Source organism: Ictidomys tridecemlineatus, chromosome 15 (assembly GCF_052094955.1).
Source record: "Ictidomys tridecemlineatus isolate mIctTri1 chromosome 15, mIctTri1.hap1, whole genome shotgun sequence".
NCBI classification, from domain to species: domain Eukaryota; kingdom Metazoa; phylum Chordata; class Mammalia; order Rodentia; family Sciuridae; genus Ictidomys; species Ictidomys tridecemlineatus.
In genome coordinates, this window is record NC_135491.1 from 11,899,701 (window position 1) to 11,919,625 (window position 19,925).

At 57.1% G+C, this 19,925-nt stretch overlaps 1 protein-coding gene and 1 long non-coding RNA gene across 6 annotated transcripts; one reads left to right on the forward strand and one right to left on the reverse strand.

Annotated features, from left to right (window-relative positions):
* Positions 1-42: 42 nt before the first annotated feature.
* Positions 43-3,321, reverse strand: LOC144370794 (uncharacterized). Of its 2 annotated transcripts, none has more exons than XR_013430753.1 (3): positions 1,841-3,321; positions 1,253-1,392; positions 43-1,132 (listed from the first exon to the last, which is right to left on the reverse strand). It is a non-coding gene; the product is annotated as an uncharacterized LOC144370794 (long non-coding RNA). The 2 variants fall into 2 exon arrangements; XR_013430752.1 differs by having other exon boundaries at positions 1,289-1,392; positions 1,841-2,508.
* On the forward strand, positions 889-19,901 carry Arhgef1 (Rho guanine nucleotide exchange factor 1). Of its 4 annotated transcripts, none has more exons than XM_078031955.1 (30): positions 889-978; positions 5,076-5,109; positions 5,188-5,271; positions 5,709-5,822; positions 8,012-8,110; positions 8,348-8,390; positions 8,606-8,852; positions 9,214-9,243; positions 9,491-9,590; positions 9,726-9,822; positions 9,902-9,937; positions 10,188-10,325; positions 11,061-11,166; positions 12,502-12,669; positions 12,935-13,080; positions 14,756-14,902; positions 15,217-15,299; positions 15,440-15,565; positions 15,668-15,782; positions 15,896-15,996; positions 16,241-16,318; positions 16,560-16,635; positions 16,717-16,884; positions 17,759-17,846; positions 17,942-18,028; positions 18,323-18,390; positions 18,472-18,558; positions 18,976-19,142; positions 19,216-19,316; positions 19,546-19,901. In XM_078031955.1, exons 2-29 carry the CDS (start codon positions 5,086-5,088, stop codon positions 19,297-19,299), a joined length of 2,907 nt encoding a protein of 968 aa, XP_077888081.1. In that variant the 5' UTR covers positions 889-978; positions 5,076-5,085; the 3' UTR covers positions 19,300-19,316; positions 19,546-19,901. The 4 variants fall into 4 exon arrangements, with proteins under 4 accessions (XP_077888081.1, XP_077888082.1, XP_077888084.1 ...); XM_078031956.1 differs by having other exon boundaries at positions 19,216-19,312; XM_078031958.1 differs by lacking the exon at positions 12,502-12,669.
* The last annotated feature ends 24 nt before the right edge of the window (positions 19,902-19,925 follow it).

The window sequence follows — 19,925 nt, forward strand, 5'->3', positions numbered from 1 at the left end:
CCTCCCCCTGTCCCCAAGCAAAGGGGGTAAATGGAAAGGGTATCATGGCTACCAAATTCTTTTTATTGCCTTTTTAAGCTCTGAAAAGAGTGGACTATACTGTGGGGCTTGTTCCGAAGGGAGGACATGGAAGAAACCCAGGGGGAAGTGACAGGCTGTGAAACCCAGTCACTGAAGTAAGGAGAGAGGCAGAGAGGTACAGAGGCAGTCAGGAGAGCCAGCGAGGGAAGAAGGGATGATTGGGACCCAGGGAATCCAAGGCACAGGCATAAGGAGGGGGCAAGAGAGACAGCAAGGAAGAGACAGAAGGAAAGACGGTCCACCGCAAACTGGACACGGAGGACACGGAGAGGCTGGCCAGGGAGACTGTCAGAGAAAGCAAAGAAAATTGGGGGTAGGACACAGCGATGCAGAAAGATGAGAGAGGGAGAGAGAAGGGCTATAAGGGGGAGAGGGACCGAGGAGGAACAGTAGGGTCAATCAACAGGCCAGGGAGGGAAAGACCCCACAGGAGAGGGAGTGCGCGACTGGGACCAGGGGACAGGGACACAGAAGGCGGACGCTCAGAGGGGCACACGGAGACTGAGAGCAGGGGAGGCTGCCCTTGCCCCGGCGCGGGCTTCATCCCGGCCCCCGCCCGTGGGCGCGGCGAGGCGGGACCCGGCAGGAGGTGCGAAGACCCGGGAGTCCGCCGGCTGCGCGCAGACAGACAGACAGAGCCGGGAGGGCCGGGCGGGGCCGGTGCCGGGGGGAAAGGAGGAGCCCGGCGGGCTGCGAGAAGGGGAAGGAAGCGGAGGTGCCGGGCGGGCGCGGGGCGCGGGCAGGAAGCGGGGAGGGGCAGCGGGGCGGGGGCCTCCGGAAAAACGCCCCAACTTCCTGCCCCGCCAGAGCCAGGAAGCAGGAGCCGGGACGCAGGGCCCGGGATCGCCGAGCCCGACCTCGGGCGCCCCGCCGGTCACCTCCCCGCGCGGACACCAGGTACACCGTCGCTGGCCCCGCCCGGCCTCCTCCCCTTGGCTGCCGGGGGAAGTGGGGCGGAGGAGGGAGGGGGCTGGGGCGCTCCGGCAGCGGAGGGGCCTCCTCCGAGCTCCCCGAACCAGCGGCCGCCCTCCTGGGGCCTCAGTTTTTCCATCTGTCAAAGGGGACAAAGAGCGCAGGAAGACTTGTCAAGTGCCCAGTGGGTGGGGATGAAAGCCGTGAGCTGGGCTCAAGGCTCCCAACTGTTCAGGACCTAGGATCACACCCACTGTACCGGTGGGGAAACTGAGGCCCAGGGAACCGAACTGACTCGTGCCAGCGACACACTCTGTGAGACAGTGTGCAGTTGGGATTTGAATTCTAAGTTGCTTCCCGCTAAGCGCCGTCCTCCATCCCTACACGCTCTGGGGCCATCTAAAAAGAAAAACAACAACAATAACCCCGCGGGCCGCTGTGAAGCTGAGAGTTGCAGAGCAGCGCGTTTGAAAGCGTTTTCGGGAAGCTCCTCTTTGGGCCGTTAATTATACCCTGGGAGATGGGAGTAGGGGAAAGAGCTGGAAACTTCCCGCATTGTACAGATGGGAAGATTGAGGCTTGGAAACAGTAATTGCATTTTCAGTGTTACCCTGATGTCAAAAGGAAAAGTATGCTCAACCCCAAGGTTTTAGCTCTCCAGCTCCCGCGGAAGGAGGTGGTGGGATTGCGGAGGGAATTGATGTATGAGCGTGGGGAATTCATCAGGTTCCTGTGCTGGGGAGGCAAATAAAGCGGAGACCCTCTGTGCAAGGTCCGGAGATTTAGGGACCAAGTGAGTCGGTAAATCTGGGATTGAGTTCTGGCCAGGAGTTGGAACCACCCTTACCTCCGGCCAGGGGGCGGGACCCGAGAGAGTGACAGGGGCAGTCGAGATACGGAAACGCCGGCCCTCCAAGGCAGGCCAGAGCGGCCCTGTCTGGCCAGCGTGGCGCAGCGGATAGCTAGAGCGGCCGGCGGAGGAGTAGAGTCGCTGGGGCAGAAGCCTGATAGGAGCCTGGCTAGAGCGGTCGGCGGGAGGAGTGGAGGTGGGCGTAAAGTGGACTCTGGGGCGGCTAGAGCGACTCGGCGGCAGGGGTGGGGGAACCCGAAGTCCGCGCGCGGAGGCTTCAGTTTCGGCGGCTGCAGTGACTTCTTTTCCAACCCAAGCAGGTGAGGGACGCGGCTCCTGGTGGGCGTCAGGCTCTGTGCTTTCTACCCGGCATCCCCGGCTGTGTATACTTCTGAGTCCCTGTAGAATTTATGGCCCATGTGAACCCGCCACGTCCCATGTAAGATTTGGGGCTCATGAAGACCCGCCACGTCCATATAGGTTACAAGATCTTATAGACCCTCCAGGTTCCGCCTGGCCTCCCTTGAGGGGAGCCGGACTCTTGTAAACATGGGGTTCTGATAGGTCAATAACATCCCCTAGAATCCAGGGCCAAATAGATGCTGGGTCCCGAGGATCCATCATACACCCCTATAAGAATTCTTTAAGTCTCCATAAGTCTGGTAGACTGGCTGCTTTCCCTATTTAATCATAATCCAAATGATCTCCAGATTCTTTAGATATATCAATAGAATCTGGGGCTGAATAAATTCTAAGGGCCCCTTTGAGGTTCTTCAAGGATTCTTGGAGAACCTAGATCATCTGCTCGATATCTTATATACCCTGAGCCCTGCAGAGAACCCAGGGGTCCATGTGTACCACTTTCCTCTAGAATCCCCACCCCATGAACCTTCTCAACCTGTACTGATGACCAAAGCCTCCTGTACACAGTGCTCCCTCTGCTGGATCCCAGGCCTTGTCAGTCTTCTGTAGATCACATTTTGCCTTGGTCAGCTTCACCTATAATTCCCCAGCTTCTATGGGGACCCCCCCCCCCACTTCCTATGCCCTAAACATTGAGCCCTCCCTCTCACCCCACTCCCAGTCCTGAACCCCAGGTCAGGTCCAACCTGCACTCCTGCCCAGGCTGCAGCAGCTACATACCCCTGACTTTCCCAGGCATCTAAGGAAACTTAATGTGTATTAGCTTTGGTTCAGATTTTAGTTTCCTAAGGATGTGGTGGGGGATCCTCATGCTCTGAAGGACCACAGTCTATTAAATTCATCTACTCTGGAGCCAGACTGCCTGGTTCTGAATCTTGGCTCTGTCGTTTATGAGCTGTACCTCAGTTTCCTCCTCTGTAAAATGGGGATGAGAATAATAGTGGTCAAAAAATATTAAATCAGAATATTGCTGGCCTCATGAGTTATGGAGAGGATTCAGTGAGTAAGCATCTGTAATGCAGTGTGCTAATGGGCACACACTAAGAGCACCATAAGTGTTAGCTATTGTTTTCATATTATTATGATGAGGAATAAGGAGGTAATGCTTGTCAAGTGCATGACTTTAGGCCTGGCACTGAACATTGCTCAGATAATATGCCTTTCCTCCTTTGCTACTTTTTTTTTTTCCCCACTGTGGATTTGGAACTCAGGGCCTCATTCATGCTAGGCAAGTGCCCTACCCCTTGAGCTACATCCCCAGCACCTACTTTGGGACCTTTGCCCTAGTTGAACTTCTCCACCCCTGAGTGAGATAAGCATGGATTCTGTATGAAATTGCAGGTGGTGGCCTGGTAAAGGCATCCCTGTGTCTCGTGGGAATGAGACTAGCTTACTTTTGTGGGGTTTAACTGAATTAATACATGAGCAGTCCTTAGAGTAGTACCCAATATAAGTGCTAGGTGAGTTTAGCTCTCATGATAAATAATTACTGTTATTTTTCTGCCTTGGTTTGCAAACTAATTTATGTGAACATTTAACTGCTCAAATCTTGAAATTACCTAAGCTTGAATGGTAGACACACTTTTTATAAAAATGATGCCTGCTTGGGTAGACCCTAAAGGTGGTATTTGGATACCACCAAAAGCATCATTATTTAGTCATTATAGCAAAATCTCAGCTACCATTTTATCAGGTGCCATGGAAGAGGGAAAAGGGTGGGTCTTGGGCAAGGGTGGGTCTCAGGTGGCTAGGATAATAAATAGCTTTGGGGTGTAGGAAGCTGCACCTACTCCCCCTGACATAGCTCCTTTGGCATTATTCAAACTATTTAGGGACACAGAAAGATCTTTGGAAGACTCAAGGAGAAGGGGACACAAAGTTGGGAGAGACATTGAGAGATGGAGGGACATGAGACAGCAACTTGGGGCTTCAGAAACTGACTATGGAAGGACAGGCACGCAGAGGGAGAGAGGCCGGGAGCCCTGAATGTCGGGAGGAGGAGGGTGGTCAGGCAGAGACCAGGCAGGAGGAGACAGGACTGGAAGAGGAAAAAGAGCCCAGGAAGCAGAAGGAAGGACAGAGATGGGAGATAAATCCCAGGGAGACACAGTCAGGCAGAGCCCTGCAAGATAATGTAGAGGGAGACTCACACCTTGCGGGTGAGCTGTCAAGGGCCCCCTCCCTCGTTTTCTGGGACCAAATGCTGGGAAAAAATAGTTGGTTCCTGAAAGAAAGAAGAACCTCTAGGTTGGGGACTCTGGGTCCCTGAGAAAGGAAGGTTCAGAGTTTTGTTTTCTTGTGTGGAGAGAGTTGGGGGTTGGGGGTTGCCATTGTGACTTCCTGTCACAGGAAGTGGGGCTGGTGGGTTCACAGGCAACATCCTGGCCTAGGCCTGTCACAGATCAGAGAAGAGCCCCCCACACCCCAGTCCTCTCCTTCCTACCTCCCCTCAACCTTTCCTTTAACTCCATTTGCCCAAAGGCCCTGCCTCCTTGGGGGGCCAACCCCCAGGCCTCTGGTCCCTCCTCTTGTAGGGACCAGTTTGCCAGCTCACACCCACAGTGCTTTTGTGGACCCAGGCTCCTGGGCCTCCAGCCTGTGCCCCCCCTCTGGTCCTTGGGCTCCCCGCCCCCTGGCTAGCCTCTGAAGAGCTCTTTGTCGCCACACAGAGGCCCCATTGAGCTGCGGAGGCCGGGATGGGGGGAGGCTGTTTACTCACCTTCACACCTGGGCCAGGAATCTCTGAGTAACCGCCCTGGGCCGCCTCCTCCCACCCCTGACCACAGCCCCTCCTCTCCCTGCCCCACAGAGCCTTGGAGATGGAAGACGTCGCCCGAGGGGTGGTGAGTGAGGAGAGCCTGGGAGGGTGTGGGGACTGGGGGGCTGCGATGTGGGCTGAAGCCGTGCCTCCCCTTCCACAGGCTCCAGGGCCCCCGCGGCCTGGCCTGGTGCCCGTCAGCATCATCGGGGCTGAGGATGAGGATTTCGAGAATGAGCTGGAGGCTGTGAGTGGGAGATGGAGTGGAAAATCTCCGTCCCATCCTTAGTTGGTGTCCCTTCCACCCTAGGGCCGGCCTCTGCTCATCTCTTATTCTTCCTCTTCCCGATACCGCCTTCCTCACCTCCCTGCGCCATCAGTGCCCCCATTCAGCACAGACTTCTTACTCTGGCCCCAATTTATCACTGCCCCCACCATGGAGTCCCATTCCTTCTCTCCTAATTTCTGTTCTTGTCACTCACCAATAGAACATCAAATCTCATTCATTCTCCACGCTTCTGCCCCAACTGTCACCATTCTGGTGGAGACACATCTCTACTGCCAACTTCCTGGCATCTTCCCCCCCAGTTAGGATCCATTGAGAGGTGCCATGGACCTGGTGGGGCCACCAAGGCCTCTTCACCTCTCCCCGTGGCACTTAGCGACCTTCTTTCCCACCCCCAGAGCTCAGAGGAGCAAAACAGCCAGTTCCAGAGCCTGGAGCAGGTGAAGAGGCGCCCGGCCCACCTCATGGCTTTCCTGCAGCATGTGGCCCTGCAGTTTGAGCCAGGACCTCTGGTGAGGACACAACTGCAGAGGGAGGGGCAGTGAGGTTGGGCAGGCCATGCCTGTCGGTGAGCTAGACCAGTGCAGATGAACCAGGAGGGCCTGGGAACCAGCCCCAGAGCGCACAGCACAGAATCTAGAACTAGCACCACAGCTGAGAGTTAGAACGCACACTGTGTGGTCTAGACTAGACGGGGGGCCCCCGTAGAAACCTCGATGAGCCATGAGCGCTGGCCTGGAGTGTACCTGTGACAGGCCGTGCATAGACCACAGAGAACCCTGTAGCCTGGCAGAGACCAGGTCCTGCTGCTTGTCTTCCGGGACTGGAGCGGGGTCCCCCATCAGTGACAGCACCCTTCCCATGGCTGTTGAAGGAGGACCGAACTAGGCCGCTGCAGGTGTTACCAGTTACCATCGGGATTGGTACCTGGGAGAAAGCCGTCAGCCATCCCATCCCAGATGACACTGCAGCCCCTGATCCTGAAATGAGGAGGCCACCACAAGTGCCCACTATACGAACAGGGCGTAATTGTTAACCCAGAAACCTCTTGCGCCAGGCCGAAGATACCTGGGATTTGTGGATCCAGGACCATGCTTTCCAGTCTAGAAAACTCAGGAGGTGATTTTTGAAGGAAAAGCCACAGCGCTGGCCAGTGGGAGTCTGTAGACAATGTCTTATCCCAGAAGACCCAGAGCAGCCCAGTACAGGCCGCCAGCTGGGAAACAGCCCCAGGCATGCACGGTGTGGAAAGTCGGATGCTTCCTCCAGAAAACTGGGAGACAAAGAAATAGCAAGGAGGAAACCCTTTGGGGTGTAGAAGGAAGGGGACATCAAAAGCAAAGCCTGGGTGTTCTGATGCCAAAGCTTTAAAAACTGGCAGAAAATTGGGAAATTGCCAGTATCGTCCCTGTCTGCTTTCTCCAGAAAGTGGCGGCCCTTCCCCTAATGCTGTGGCCCTCCAACAGAGGTCCAGCCTAAGTCCTGGGGTTCCAGAACACAAGGATCCCTCCTAGACCTAAGCACAGGGATGGTGCCAACTGCCATATGCTTATGGATGTGGAAACTGAGAGCGAGAGAGGGCCAGGCTTGCCTGGAGTGACCGCAGATGGCCTCTGGCATTTTGAAATTTGTCCTCTTGTAGCCCTTCTCAGGCTGTACTTTAGGGGTGGAGGTAAGGAGAGTGGATGTAGATTCGTTGAAGTTGTTCAAAGAGTCTGCCACATTGGAGTAAGTCCTTAGCACACTTAAGGCCAGGTCACTTGCCAGTTGAGAACTCCCCCGGGAGCCAGGACAGGTTGGACTCCCTGCTGCACTGCCAGAGTCATCCAGCCCAGGGCTGGCTCCCAGGCAACCTCAGGAGATGCTGAGTGAGCCCAACTCCTCTACCCATTTATTTATGAAGCCCTTGCTGTGCACAGGGCCATAGGAATCAGAACCCACCTACCACTGCTGTGTCCACAGACAGACTCTCAAGTTGCTCACAATAACTTGTAGACAATGGGGAGCAGTAGAGGCAGTCAGGCTTTCTGCATTTAGATCCCAGCTTTGCCACTTACTAGCTGTGTGACCTTGAGTGGGCATCATAAACTCAGTTTTCCCATCTATAAAATGGGGGTAATAAATGCCAGGATCCGTAATGCACACTTAATCTCAGCTTTTCTTGGGGAAGAGGCTAAGGCAGGAGGATTGCAAGTTGGAAACTAGTCTGGATAACCTGGTGAGTCTCAAAATAAAATTATAAAAAAGTATTGGGAATATAACTCAGTGGTAGAGCATGTGCCTAGCATGCAAGAGTCCCTGGTTCAATCCTCAGTACTTCTAAAAAAAAGCAAAACAAAAAATGAGGGTAATGATGATCCCTGTGATTGAACAGATAAATTAATGCACAACAAAGACTTAGAACCACCTCTGTTATACACTGAGCCCTCGGTATGACTAGAAGTAGTGGAAAAGAGACAGAACCATAAAGAATTATATAGGATAAAAAATTAGGAAGTGCTCATGGTCATTACCCCCAGAGAGGCTAAGGGAGGCAAGGGTTTGGGGGGTAGAAATAGAGATCAGGGAGTGCTTCCCCAGGAGGTAGCATTAGAGCCCTCAGTCGTTGGGTGCCTGGGAGCGGAGAAGCCCCTTAGGCTATCCAAAGTGGGGGTGGGGTTGGGCCTGGGAGGGAAGAAGTCACACTGTGTGTCCTCCCCAGCTCTGCTGCCTGCATGCCGACATGCTGGGCTCCCTGGGCCCCAAGGAGACCAAGAAGGCCTTCCTCGACTTCTGCCACAGCTTCTTGGATAAGACCGCGGTGAGAGTCACCTTTAAGCCACCCATCCCCACCCACTTGGTCCTGGAGAGCCTCCATGCACCTCCCTACCTCCACCACTAAGGCAGCTTAAAGGGCAGCCTGGCCTGGGGTGACCGCCCCCTGCCCCCTCAGGCCCTCCCCAGCATCCTCCCTCGCACTCTTGTTCCTACCAGGCCTCCGGGGCTGCACCCCCATCGCTCCCAGAGCTCCCCCTCACGCCAGTCTCTCCCTGAGCAGGTCCTACGGGTGCCAGCCCCTTCCAGCGTCACCTTTGAACTTGGTAAGGAGAGAAGGAAGGTTTTAGGGTTGAGGGAGGGTCTGTGGCAGGGACAGTGCCTCCCAGGACACCTGGGAAGAGAGGTCATGATTCATTCATCCCTTGATAGTGGCAGCCCAGGGCAGCTTGGCTGTCTGCAGGTGGGTGAGGACTGTGGTCTGAGGGAGTGGGGAGCCCTGCTCAGAGACTTGGCCCCCAGCCTGTGTGTGTCCCTACAGACCGCACACGGCCTGACCTCCTCTCTGAGGATGTCCAGCGGCGGTTCATGCAGGAGGTGGTGCAGAACCAGCAGGCAACCGTGAGCAGGCAGCTGGAGGACTTCCGCTCCAAGCGGCTCATGGGCATGACGCCCTGGGAGCAGGAGCTAGCCCAGCTGGAGGCCTGGGTTGGGCGCGACCGAGCCAGCTACGAGGCCCGTGAGCGGCATGTGGCCGAGCGACTGCTGACCCACCTGGAGGAGATGCAGTGAGTGGGCCGGTGGGCCACGCGCTCCTCAGCCCCCGTTTGCAGGCTCCCCTCAGCCCTAGGGCTTGTTTCCTAGCAGGTGGGCTGCTCCCCTCTCTGGCCTTTTCATTCATCCTGGCTCTGGATCTTCCCTTCTTGGCTTTGGGTCCCTTTGCAGTTTCTGGTCTTGTCCATGATCTTGTGCTCAGCCCTGTCTAGGCAACTCCCATCTGCCTGGAAGAGAGCCTCCCTTCTCCCGGGTGGTGCTTCAGCAGTTGCCCTTCTTACTCCAGAGAGCACGAGCAGCCTGGAGGTGTGTGCTGGTTGGCAGGGATCCCAGGCTCCACAACTCTGCCACAATACTGTTCTCTTCTCCCTATAGGCACACCATCTCTAACGACGAAGAGAAGAGGTAATGGGGTGGGGGGATGGCAGAGAGAGCCCATCGGTCCCTCTGGCTTGCGGGAGGGGGCTGAGGCCTGGGTCCCAGTCCTGCATGAGCAGCATCCCTGGCCCTGTCCTGTTGAGCCCTCCCCTCCTTCCTCAGAGACTCAGGAAGTGGTTGTGGGGATGGGGAGGCAAGGCCACGCCTCTGCCCTGGCACAGTAGTGTGCACTTGTCTGTTTGGGTTTGGGGCCCTCACTGTCCCCTCCCCACAGTGCTGCTGTGGTGACTGCCATCAGCCTGTACATGCGCCACCTTGGGGTGCGGACCAAGAGCGGGGACAAGAAGTCAGGGAGGAACTTCTTCCGGAAAAAGGTGCTGATGCCAAACTTGGCCCTTTCACTTCCAAAGATGCCCTGGGGGACCCTCAAGACCCTGACACCTGGGATCTTATTCTGCCTTCTTGCATCTTGGAAGTGCTGACCTCCTCTGCCCCCCAACTTCCTGCAGATGATGGGGAACAAGCGGTCAGATGAGCCTCCTAAGACCAAGAAAGGACTGAGCAGTATCCTGGATGCTGCTCGCTGGAACCGGGGAGAGCCCCAGGGTAAGGTGGCCCTGGCCTCAGCCCCAGCCTGTCCCCTCCAGGCTACCCCCCACCTCACTGTCCCACTCTCTTGTTTCAGCTCCAGATTTTCGACACCTCAAAAGCGAGGTTGATGGTAATGGACCTATAGCCAGAGCATCCATCCTGGGTCTCAGGGAGGAGGGCTGGGACCTGGACCGCTGGTATCAGGGAGGAGGGCTGGGTCTGGAGAAGGAGATGGTGGATAGGGAGGACTCTTGGTCCTTGAGTGGGGAGGAAGGTCTCCCTGTAAAAGGGAGAAGGGGCAGAGCTGTCCTGGGTCCCCTGCAGTTGTGGCTTGGCGGTGCTGCCCTCTCATTTCCTTCTTTCTCCCTGTGTCTCCCCAGCTGAAAAGCTAGGTCCTACAGACCGGAAGGGAGCCCTGGGAATGCCTTCTCGGGACCGGAATGTTGGGACTTCTGGACAGGACACCCCTGGAGTCCCTCTGCAACCTTTGTCCGGAGACAGCCCAGACCGGGAACCAGGTGAGTTTCCTGGGCTGGGGCAGGGCCTGCTCAGATGAAGGCCTTGGTCCCTGGGGAGGCCTCCCCTTTGCTCTGGGCATCTGCTCTCCCTGCTTCTGGGCCCAGTGTTGTGTCTGCCCCTCTTTGGACTAGCATTTCCATTATTCTCAGGCCCTGTCTCCCAGGACCAGTCTGAGTCCAGGCAGTCCACCTCAGAGCACCACTCCATCCCCCATCAGCCTTGAGGCCAGCTGCCCCAGGAACTTCATTTTTCATGTTCCTCAGGGCTGTGTGGCCCTCAGCACCTTGGATCCTGAGGTGGCTGTTTGGCCTGGCCTCGATGAGGTCCCCACTCTGTAATTTACCTGTGCTGTGCTGTCTGGCCCTTGCTGAACCCCAGTTCACTCACCTCCACGTGGGGTCTCCCTCTGCCCACAAGGGCTGGGAGGAGGAATGGAGGCAGAGGCCCTGCTATCTCTGGTTCCCTCCTGCCTGGGGGACTGCAGTCTGGCTGGGTGGATGTGTGCATGGGGCCCCCTAGTCCTGAGGCATCACCACCCACTTGTCCCCTGCCATGTGCTCAGCGTTCTTAAAGTCTGTCTCTCCTTGAGGCACCTTGCTACGGCCTGTGTCTGCCAGGCACTGGGTGCCTTAGCCCCCACCCCCTTCCACAGCAGGGGAGACTGAGCCCCTAGAGGGAGAGTCTTGCCACCCCAGGGCCTTCTAGCCAGCTTAGCTCCCTCTTCCACTCTGCAGGCGTGGATTCCCCCCTGGACCTGGGGGACCCACCCCCACAGGGCACAGTGAATTTGGAGCCCCCGGCGCCCCCAGAGAGCACAGAGGAGGGTGCTGAGACCGAGAGGTGCCTGACTGGGTCCCGGGAGGACTGGCAGGGCAGGGTCAGATTACTGGGGTGGGGGAGGGGGCCGCTGCCGTTTGCACCTGCGTCTCCTGAGCTAGCTCCGAGCTGCACCCCTTTTTCTGCTTTCTCTGTGTCTTCCTCCACTCCCTCCATTTTCCTTTCTTCCCTCTTTCCTCTCCTCCTTCCTCTCCTTCCTTGTTTGCTGTGGTTCTCCTCTTTCTCCTCTTCTCTTTCGTTCTTTCCTCTCCTCCCTCTGGCCAGGTTTCTCCCTCCTTCTTTCTCTTCCTCTCCCACCCCTTTCATTTCCATCCCTTTCTCTCCTCATCTCTAGGCCCCTGCCAGCCTCGCTTCTGCTCCTGGTGCCCTTCATCCCCTCTTTGTGCTCCATGCTCCATGCTCAGTGCCCTGGGGGCCCTGTCCCCCTCACAGTTGGGGGGCAGGCTCTGCCCCCTGCCTGTCCTTGTGCTGCTGCTTTGGGGCCCCTTGGTGGGTGTGAGGAGGAGGGTTGGGTCCCCCTGGTCCATCTCTGACCCTGTGCCCCTCTCTCCCCAGAAGGTGGAAGAGGTGGGTGCCTGGGCCCTGGTGGGGGAGGGCTAACCCCTCCCCCATGTCTCCCAGCCCCTGTCCCCTCCCCTCGGCCACCCTCTCCCCTTCAGCCCCTGTGAGGGGTGGGTGGGAGCATCACCTTCCCAGTTGAAGAGCTAAGTATTGAAATCTTCCTCTCTCCCCTTCTGTCCCCATTCCCCTGCTTCAGGGAAGGGGGGGGTCAGTCCTTGTGCCACACTGGGTCCCCCTTGCCCCGTCAAATTTCAGTACTCCTCACCACCCTCATGCCCTGGCACCTCAGATCCCACTACTCCTAACTCTCCTCTCTCTTCTGTTGCATGTTTGATCCCTCTCCTGTTCTCTCCTCGTCCCTGTCCTGTCCCTATCCTGATCTCCCCTGTCCCTGTCCCCTCTATCCTTGTCCTGTGCTCCTCTGTTCCTGTCCTGGTCTCTCCCTGTCCCTGTCCTGGTCTCCCCTGCCCTAGTCTCCCCTATCCTGTCCTGGTCTCCTCTGTCCCTGTCCTGGTCTCTCCTTGTCCCTGTCCTGGTCTCCTCTGTCTCTGTCCTGGTCTCCCCTGTCCTGTCCTGGTCTCCCCTGTCCTGTCCTGGTCTCCCCTGTCCTTTCCTGGTCTCCCCTGTCCTGTCCTGGTCTCCCCTGTCCTGGTCCCTCCTGTCCTGTCTTGGTCCTCTGTCCCTGTCCTGATCTCTCCCTGTCTCTGTTCTTGTCCTGGTCTGTCCTCGTCTCTGTCCTGGCCTCTGCCTGACTCTGTCCTTGACCTCGGGGTCCAGGCTGTCAGGGCGTCTGGGGCGCTCAGAGAGCCTGCGGGTGAGCGACCGCCGCCGGCCTTCCCGGGGCAGCCTCGGGGCTAAGGGCCGGGGTGGGGGCCGCTCCCGGAGCGACGTGGACATGGACCCCAGCTCCGCCACGGCCGTACTTGGCCCTGCCCGACGAGCCACGTACGTCTCTCTCCCCATCCACTGAGGCAGCCCGGAGAGTGGGGGGGGTTGTTGCCAGTCACAGTGGGCAGCAGATGCCGAGGTCACTGGAAGCCAGCTATGATCGCAGACCTTGGAGGAGTGGGTGGGTCATTTCTGTCTGGAGTTTTGGGGACTGCTGTGCAGCGTGGACCACCCTGGGGGCACAGGGAAGTGGAACACTAAGGAGTCAAAGACTCCTTCGTGGGGTGCCTCAGGCTGGGACTTACAAGGCCTCTGCCCACAGCCCTGAGCCTGGAGATGAAGGGGAGCCAGGGCGGTCAGGACTAGAGCTGGAACCAGAAGAGCCTCCCGGCTGGCGGGAGCTTGTCCCCCCGGACATCCTCCTCAACCTGCCCAAAAGCCAGGTGAAGCGGCAGGAGGTCATCAGCGGTGAGTGCCGTCCCTGACCGTCCTCCAGTGGCAGAGACATGTGGCATGTCCGTCTTAGTGTTGTTTACCATCTGGAGTGCTGGGGAGCAGCTCGTTGCTAGCACAGGACAGCAGGTGACATGAATCACAGAGCAGCCACTTGATGGAACTTGAATGCAGCTATCGAAGCTGTGTTTTCAGGGAATTTGGGGCTTGGGGCTTGAGGTGTAGCTCATGGCAGCACTTGCTCAGTGTGTGTGAGGCCTGGCTTTATCCCCAGCACTGCTAAAATCAAGTACCAGGAACAGTATATAAAATTGCGTTTCTAGTGTAAGCCTTTGTTTCCTTATTTGTGAAACATGGGCTCTAACACTTCCTCCTTCAGGATTGTCGTGAAGACGATATGAGCTTGTGAACATTCTGTGTAGTGCGGGGCACAGGGGGTGAGCATTTTAATGGGTTTATTGTTATTAGTGCAATCTTAATGGCTTAGGGGAAAAAGGTTCCCACAGGGAAAAGTTTGGGGAAATGATCGATGTATTAACGGCTTGCTTCTTGGTGGGGAGATGTGGGTGAATCTTTTGGTCTTGATTGTTTGTGCCTGTGCTTTCTGATGGTGTGTGGGAAGGAGGCAAAAGTGAAAAACATTTGGAAGCTTGTTTGAAAGTTTATTTACAGGTTACCTAATAGTAGGAAAGATGCTCATTCAGAGTTTTTAGGGCACAGGTTGGGGGTATGCTCGGTGGTAGGGTGCTTCTTAGCATGCAGTCTTGGGTTCATTCCACTGCATGGCAAAAATCAAAACCCTGAAGAATTTTTCAGATACAAAGTGAATACTTTTTGGGTCACAAGCCCTTCTAAGATGATAAAAATGTAGACAGTACTATGTGATAGAAATCTCTGACATGATGGGAAATGTGCTTTATCTACATGTCCAACATGGAAAGACCAGCCACATATATGTCTTGAAATGTGGTAGATGCAACTGAGAACTGGATTCTTGTGTTTCATTTGCATTTTAATTAATTTAAATGTAAACAGATGTATGAGGCTAGTGGCTACCCCACTGGCCAGCATAGTAATTTCTCTCACCAGAAAAATATGCATAACACACAAAATAGTGCATTTAGTTTCAGCAGACTTCAGGGGGCCCTGGAATTTGTGCAGGTACCCTCTAGGGGGATCCCTGGATCTGAGTTACCAACGATAGGGAACCATCGTACCAGAAACCACGGCTGAGAAAATGGCTGGATGGTTGGACAGTATACACAGCTGCAGGCTTGCTGGTGTGGGTGCATACAACTCATCCTGGTTTGCCTAGGACTTTCTCAGTTTTGTTGTGTTTTTTCGATGCTGAGGATTGAACCCAGGGCCTCAGGCATACTAGGCCAGCACTTGACCACTGAGCTACAGCCCCCACTTGACTTCCCCAGTTTTATTACTGAAAGCCCCATGACCAGCAAATTGGGACCACTGCTCACTCTGGCTGGGAGAAGGGAAAGGCACTGTGGGTCAGGAGTCCTCCTTGACTGTTTAAGGGGGCAGATGACCCCACCTAGAGAGAGTGTCCCCTACACCAACTCCTCGGGAACATTCCTTACCCGCTGTGGCTCGGGCCTCCCCTGCTCTTTCTCCTAGCCCCTTCTGAAGCCATCCCCCAGAGTTCACACTCTCCTGCTTTGGGGCCCCCCTGCAGAGCTCCTGGTGACAGAGGCAGCCCACGTGCGCATGCTGCGGGTGTTGCATGACCTCTTCTACCAGCCCATGGCCGATGGGGGCTTCTTCCCGCTGGAGGAACTGCAGAACATCTTCCCCAGCCTGGATGAGCTCATCGAGGTGCACTGTGAGTGTCAGGCCATAGCCCTGCACCCCACCTGTCTTCCTCCTTGGAGGCCTCTGTAGACCCGGAATTCAGCCTGTTCTCCTTGAGCCCTACCATGGACAGCCTCTGTGCTACTACTGGGGGCCACCTGTCTGTGGCCCCCAGACCTCATACCTCAGGGGAGCAGACATTCTGTCTAAGCTCACAGAGGGTGGGAGACAGGCTCACTGACCCCAAGGGTCAAACATAGACACCTGTGGCTGTCTCCCACCTGAGTACTACAGACAACCTTCTAGGCCCTAACGGAGCACCTGCTTTCCTCACTGCTCCCACAGCCCTGTTCCTCGATCGCCTCATGAAACGGAGACAGGAAAGTGGCTACCTCATTGAAGAGATTGGAGACGTGCTGTTGGCCAGGGTGAGAATGCCCTGCCCAGTCCCTCATCCCAGCTAGGGGTCTGGTCCCCAGGCCTGTCCTACTTTAGACTCCCATCCCTGCTTGAGATCCTGTTTTGCCCATCCCCCCTGAGACCTTCCCTGGCCTGAATCTCGCTGTAGTTTGATGGTGCCGAGGGCTCCTGGTTCCAGAAAATCTCCTCCCGCTTCTGCAGCCGCCAGTCATTTGCTTTAGAGCAGCTCAAGGCCAAACAGCGCAAGGAGCCCCGATTCTGTACCTTCGTGCAGGTGAAGTGGGACCTGGACTCCAGGTCCCAGGGGAGGATGGGGCTGTGGTCCCAACCCTGGGATGAGCCAAAGCACAGGCCACCCAGCGCTGATTCCCCACAGGATGCTGAGAGCCGCCCACGGTGCCGCCGCCTGCAACTGAAGGACATGATCCCCACCGAGATGCAGCGGCTGACCAAGTACCCGCTGCTCCTGCAGAGCATCGAGCAGAACACAGGTGCCAGGGGGCCCACGCCTCCGGGTCCTAACTTCCCTTCTCCAGCAGTGGCCACTGAGCCGGGGGCTTCCAGGGTTGGGGTTCACTGCAGCCAGTCTGTCCCTTGCCCACAGAAGAGCCTACGGAACGGGAGAAAGTGGAGCTGGCAGCCGAGTGCTGCCGGGAGATTCTGCACCATGTCAACCAAGCCGTGCGTGACATGGAGGACTTGCTGGTGAGTCCTGGCCTGGCCCCAGCAAGAATGGGGTGTGGTATAAGTGTAGGGGCTGGGACTACCCTCACTTTGTCCAAAGGACAGACCAGACTGTCCTTCATGACTTGCCCTCGGGTCCATGGAGGTCAGGCCTGGCTCAGCTTGTCCCTCACAGGTTGGCCTTGCCTCTCGGCTTATCCTCCTTGGGGTCACTGAGGGTCAGCCCCAGAACTTATCCCCATTACATTCTTCATTTCTTCCCCAGAGGCTCAAAGATTACCAGCGCCGCCTGGACTTGTCCCACCTGCGGCAGAGCAGCGACCCCATGCTGAGCGAGTTCAAGGTGGGCACTGCCTGTCTGCCCCTCCCCGTGGCTCAGCCAGGGCTGCTGCCCCGGGGATATTCTGACACACAGCCCACACTGCCCCTCTGTTCATGTACCCAGTGCGCCTCTGCCCCCACCTCATTTCCAACCAGGCACCTGTGTCGACCCCTGCGTTTGACCCTGTGGCTATCCTGGTGGCCACTCTCCTCTCCCCTCCCCAGTTTCCCTAACCAACCTTCACTCTCTCTCCTGCCCCAAGAACCTGGACATCACCAAGAAGAAGCTGGTGCACGAGGGTCCATTGACGTGGCGGGTGACCAAGGACAAAGCTGTGGGTGAGTGCCAGGTGGCAGTGGGGTGGGGTTAGTAAACAGAATGGAGGGGTCGGGGTGAGCATCTGCTGGACTCCCCCACAGAGGTCCACGTGCTGCTGCTGGACGACCTACTACTACTGCTCCAGCGCCAGGATGAGAGGCTGCTGCTCAAGTCGCACAGCCGGACGCTCACGCCCACGCCTGATGGCAAGACCATGCTGCGGCCTGTGCTGCGGCTCACCTCCGCCATGACCCGCGAGGTGGCCACCGGTGAGTGCAGCAGTGGTATAAGCTCAGGGCAGGTCCCCCATGGGGTGGGTCATGGACCCTCTAGAGGGCCAGGGAGACCACTCTGATCTTTGTAGTGGTCAAGAAGAGGCCTGCTGGGCCTGGGGCTGGACCTGGGGCTGGGGCCCAGTGCAGAGCACTTGCCTAGCACATGTGAGGCACTGGTTTCACTCCTTAGCACCACATAAAGTAAATAAATAAAAAGGTATTGGCTGGCTGAGGCAGAGATAAGCAGGCCAGGTAGGGGCATATTAAAATAGAGGGGAATTGCCCCCGGTAACTGGCCTGCCCTGATGGGTATTTTTTTTCCCCTGGTACTAGAGATTAAACCCAGGGGCACTTTGCCACTGAGTCACAAAATACTTTTTATTTAGAGACAGGGTCTCACTAAGGGTCTTAGGGCTTCATGAAGTTGCTGAAGCTGGCCTTGGACTTATAGTTCTCCTGCTTTAGCCCTCCTGAGTTGCTGAGATTGCAGGCGTGTACGCTCGCTCTATCAGCATTTTGACAAGACTCTGGCTGACTGCATGGGAATTGTAGGGAGCCCAGGGAGGAGGAATTTGTAAATATACTGTTAAGAAGTTGCACTGGGGTCCTGGACGGTGGGAGTGGCAGGATTGTGGGGTGGCTGGAGAGCTTCTGTAGGTGGAGTGGCCAGGGACCGGCCACAGCATCAGATAGGGGCTAGGGGCTGCGGACAGCGAAGGGATGGGGTGGGGGTAGCCCTGGGTATCTGCAGGACAGTGAGGGTGCATTGCAGCACAGGGCTTCCCAGCCTCCAGCCTGTGCTGAGGGAGGGGTGCACACGGGGACCCTGGCCCTGAGCACTGTCTCCTATCTCCCCCACCCCCTACAGATCACAAAGCCTTCTACGTCATTTTTACCTGGGACCAAGAGGCCCAAATATATGAGCTGGTGGCACAGACTGTGTCAGAGCGGAAGAAGTGAGAGGGGGCCCTCTGGGATCAGTGTGGGAATGGGAGGCATCGCACAGGGTCTAGGGGCGCTGACTGTCCTGGACTTTGGCCTGTCTCCCCAGCTGGTGTGCCCTCATTACTGAGACTGCTGGATCCCTGAAGGTCCCCGCCCCTGCCTCCCGCCCTAAACCCCGACCCAGCCCAAGCAGGTGAGGAGGGCCATAGAGGGAGCTGGAGGGACAGAATGGCTTCCCTTGCAGCCCCAGAACCCAGGCCCAAGCCCTGACTCAGCAAGTGTGAGCATGAGCGTACGAGTGTGCATATGCGTGTACCAGTCCTGCCATAACCTGGCTGTGTCCTATTTCCAGGCCTCTCTGTGTCCTGGCCTCCACCTCTCTCTCTGTCTCCATCTCCAGACCTCCCCATCTTCAGCTTTCTGTTCTCTGCCCCTGCTGCCCCGCAGGGACAGGGGTGTGGGGTCACCCAGTACTTCTTCCCCACAGCACCCGGGAACCCCTGCTCAGCAGCTCTGAGAATGGCAACTGCAGCCGAGAGATGCCTCCAGCTGACGGTGAGGGGGGGGGGTTCATGGGTAATGGGAGGTGTCCAGGGGAGCCTGACCGGGTCTGACACCCTCCCTTCCCCCATGCAGCCCGGACTGAGAAAATCCTCAGTGACCTCCTGCCCTTCTGCCGACCAGGCCCTGAGGGCCAGCTTGCTGCCACAGCCCTTCAGAAAGGTAGCCCAGCCCTGCCCTTTCCAGGGTGGCCTCCAGCCAGCCGAATAGCACCTCTGTTGGAACTAGAAAAAATCTTCCCCCTTTCAGATTCCTTCCATGTCCAGCAGCTAGAAAACAAAAGCACCAACCTACCCAACCTGCACCACCGTCCTGGGTGGCCGAGTCCCTCGTCCTCCTGAGGCCACCATCCTCACTTGACCCTGAATTCAGCTGCTCCCTCCCCAGCGCCCTCCTACCCCATTCCAGCTCCAACCTCCAGCCTCACCTCTGTTCCCTCTTGAATCTCCAGCCCCCCATCTGTTTAGTCTTGCCCAGCAGGCCCTTGGCCTGTGCCCGCCCCACCCACCTGAGGCCCAGCCCAGAGCCCCTGCCCCTCATGACTCTGTCCCCTGTGCCCCCACACCCGGCCCGCTCCAGTGCTGTCCCTGAAGCAGCTCCTGTTTCCTGTGGAGGAAGACAACAACGGGGCTGGGCCTCCTCGAAACGGGGATGAGGTGCCAGGTGGCAGCCCTCTGGGCCCAGCGCAGACCCAGGAAATTCAAGAGAACCTGCTCAGCCTGGAAGAGGCCATAAAGCAGCTAGAGGTACGTTGGGTGAGGGGGAACCTGGGTGCGCAAGGGAAGGAAGGGCACCCCTTCACCGACGACCCTTCTTCAGGAATTGGAGGAGGAACTGTGCCGCCTGCGACCTCTCCTGTCTCAGCTCGGGGGGAATGCTGTCCCCCAGCCTGGCTGCACCTGAGGCCCCTGCCCAGGCAGGTGAGGGGGGAGCCGGGAGCCGGTGTGTACCCTGAGAGGGGCTAGAGCGGCATGGGGTCCCTGCAGCCCTGGTGTCTCCTCTCCCTTCCCTGCGCCTCCGCCTCCCACCCCCCTCCGTCTCCCTGCTTCTCCCAGTTTACTTCTCTGTTTGCTCAGCCCTTTTTCTCTCCTCTGCTTTTGTCCATCTCCCTCCATTCTCTCCCTGTCTCCCTTCTCCTCCATCCCCCAGGCCTTTCGCAAGAAGGAGAGAATGGGGGAGAGGACTGAGGGGCCCACCCCACAGCTGCTGCAGCGTCTCACACCCCAAGGGCCTGAGGAGAGGGAGCGGGCTGCCAGCCATGCCTGGGAGGGGCCGGCTGGGGTCCCTGTCTCCCCACCGGCCTCAGCCTTCTCTCCCTCCTGCCTTGTCGGGGGACTCAGGGCTTCATTCTGGGGGCACCACCATGACCCCCACCACTTCCCAGGCCATCTCAGTATTGCCTGTGGGGGCTGACCCCCCCATTCCCCACCCCTAAGTGCCTTTGCTCTGTTTTTATATCCTGAATTGGAGGTTTATTTTTTAATATATATTATCTAAGGAGACAACTGTGCATGTGAGGGGTGGGCAGA

Bases quoted from the DNA above. Each gene is read 5' to 3' on its own strand.
- Arhgef1 (XM_078031955.1), top strand. From the start codon at position 5,086: ATGGAAGACGTCGCCCGAGGGGTG. The intron at 10,326-11,060 runs GTGAGTTTCCTG...TCCACTCTGCAG, and splicing joins CAGCCCAGACCGGGAACCAG to GCGTGGATTCCCCCCTGGAC. The intron at 18,559-18,975 runs GTAGCCCAGCCC...GGCCCGCTCCAG, and splicing joins TGCCACAGCCCTTCAGAAAG to TGCTGTCCCTGAAGCAGCTC.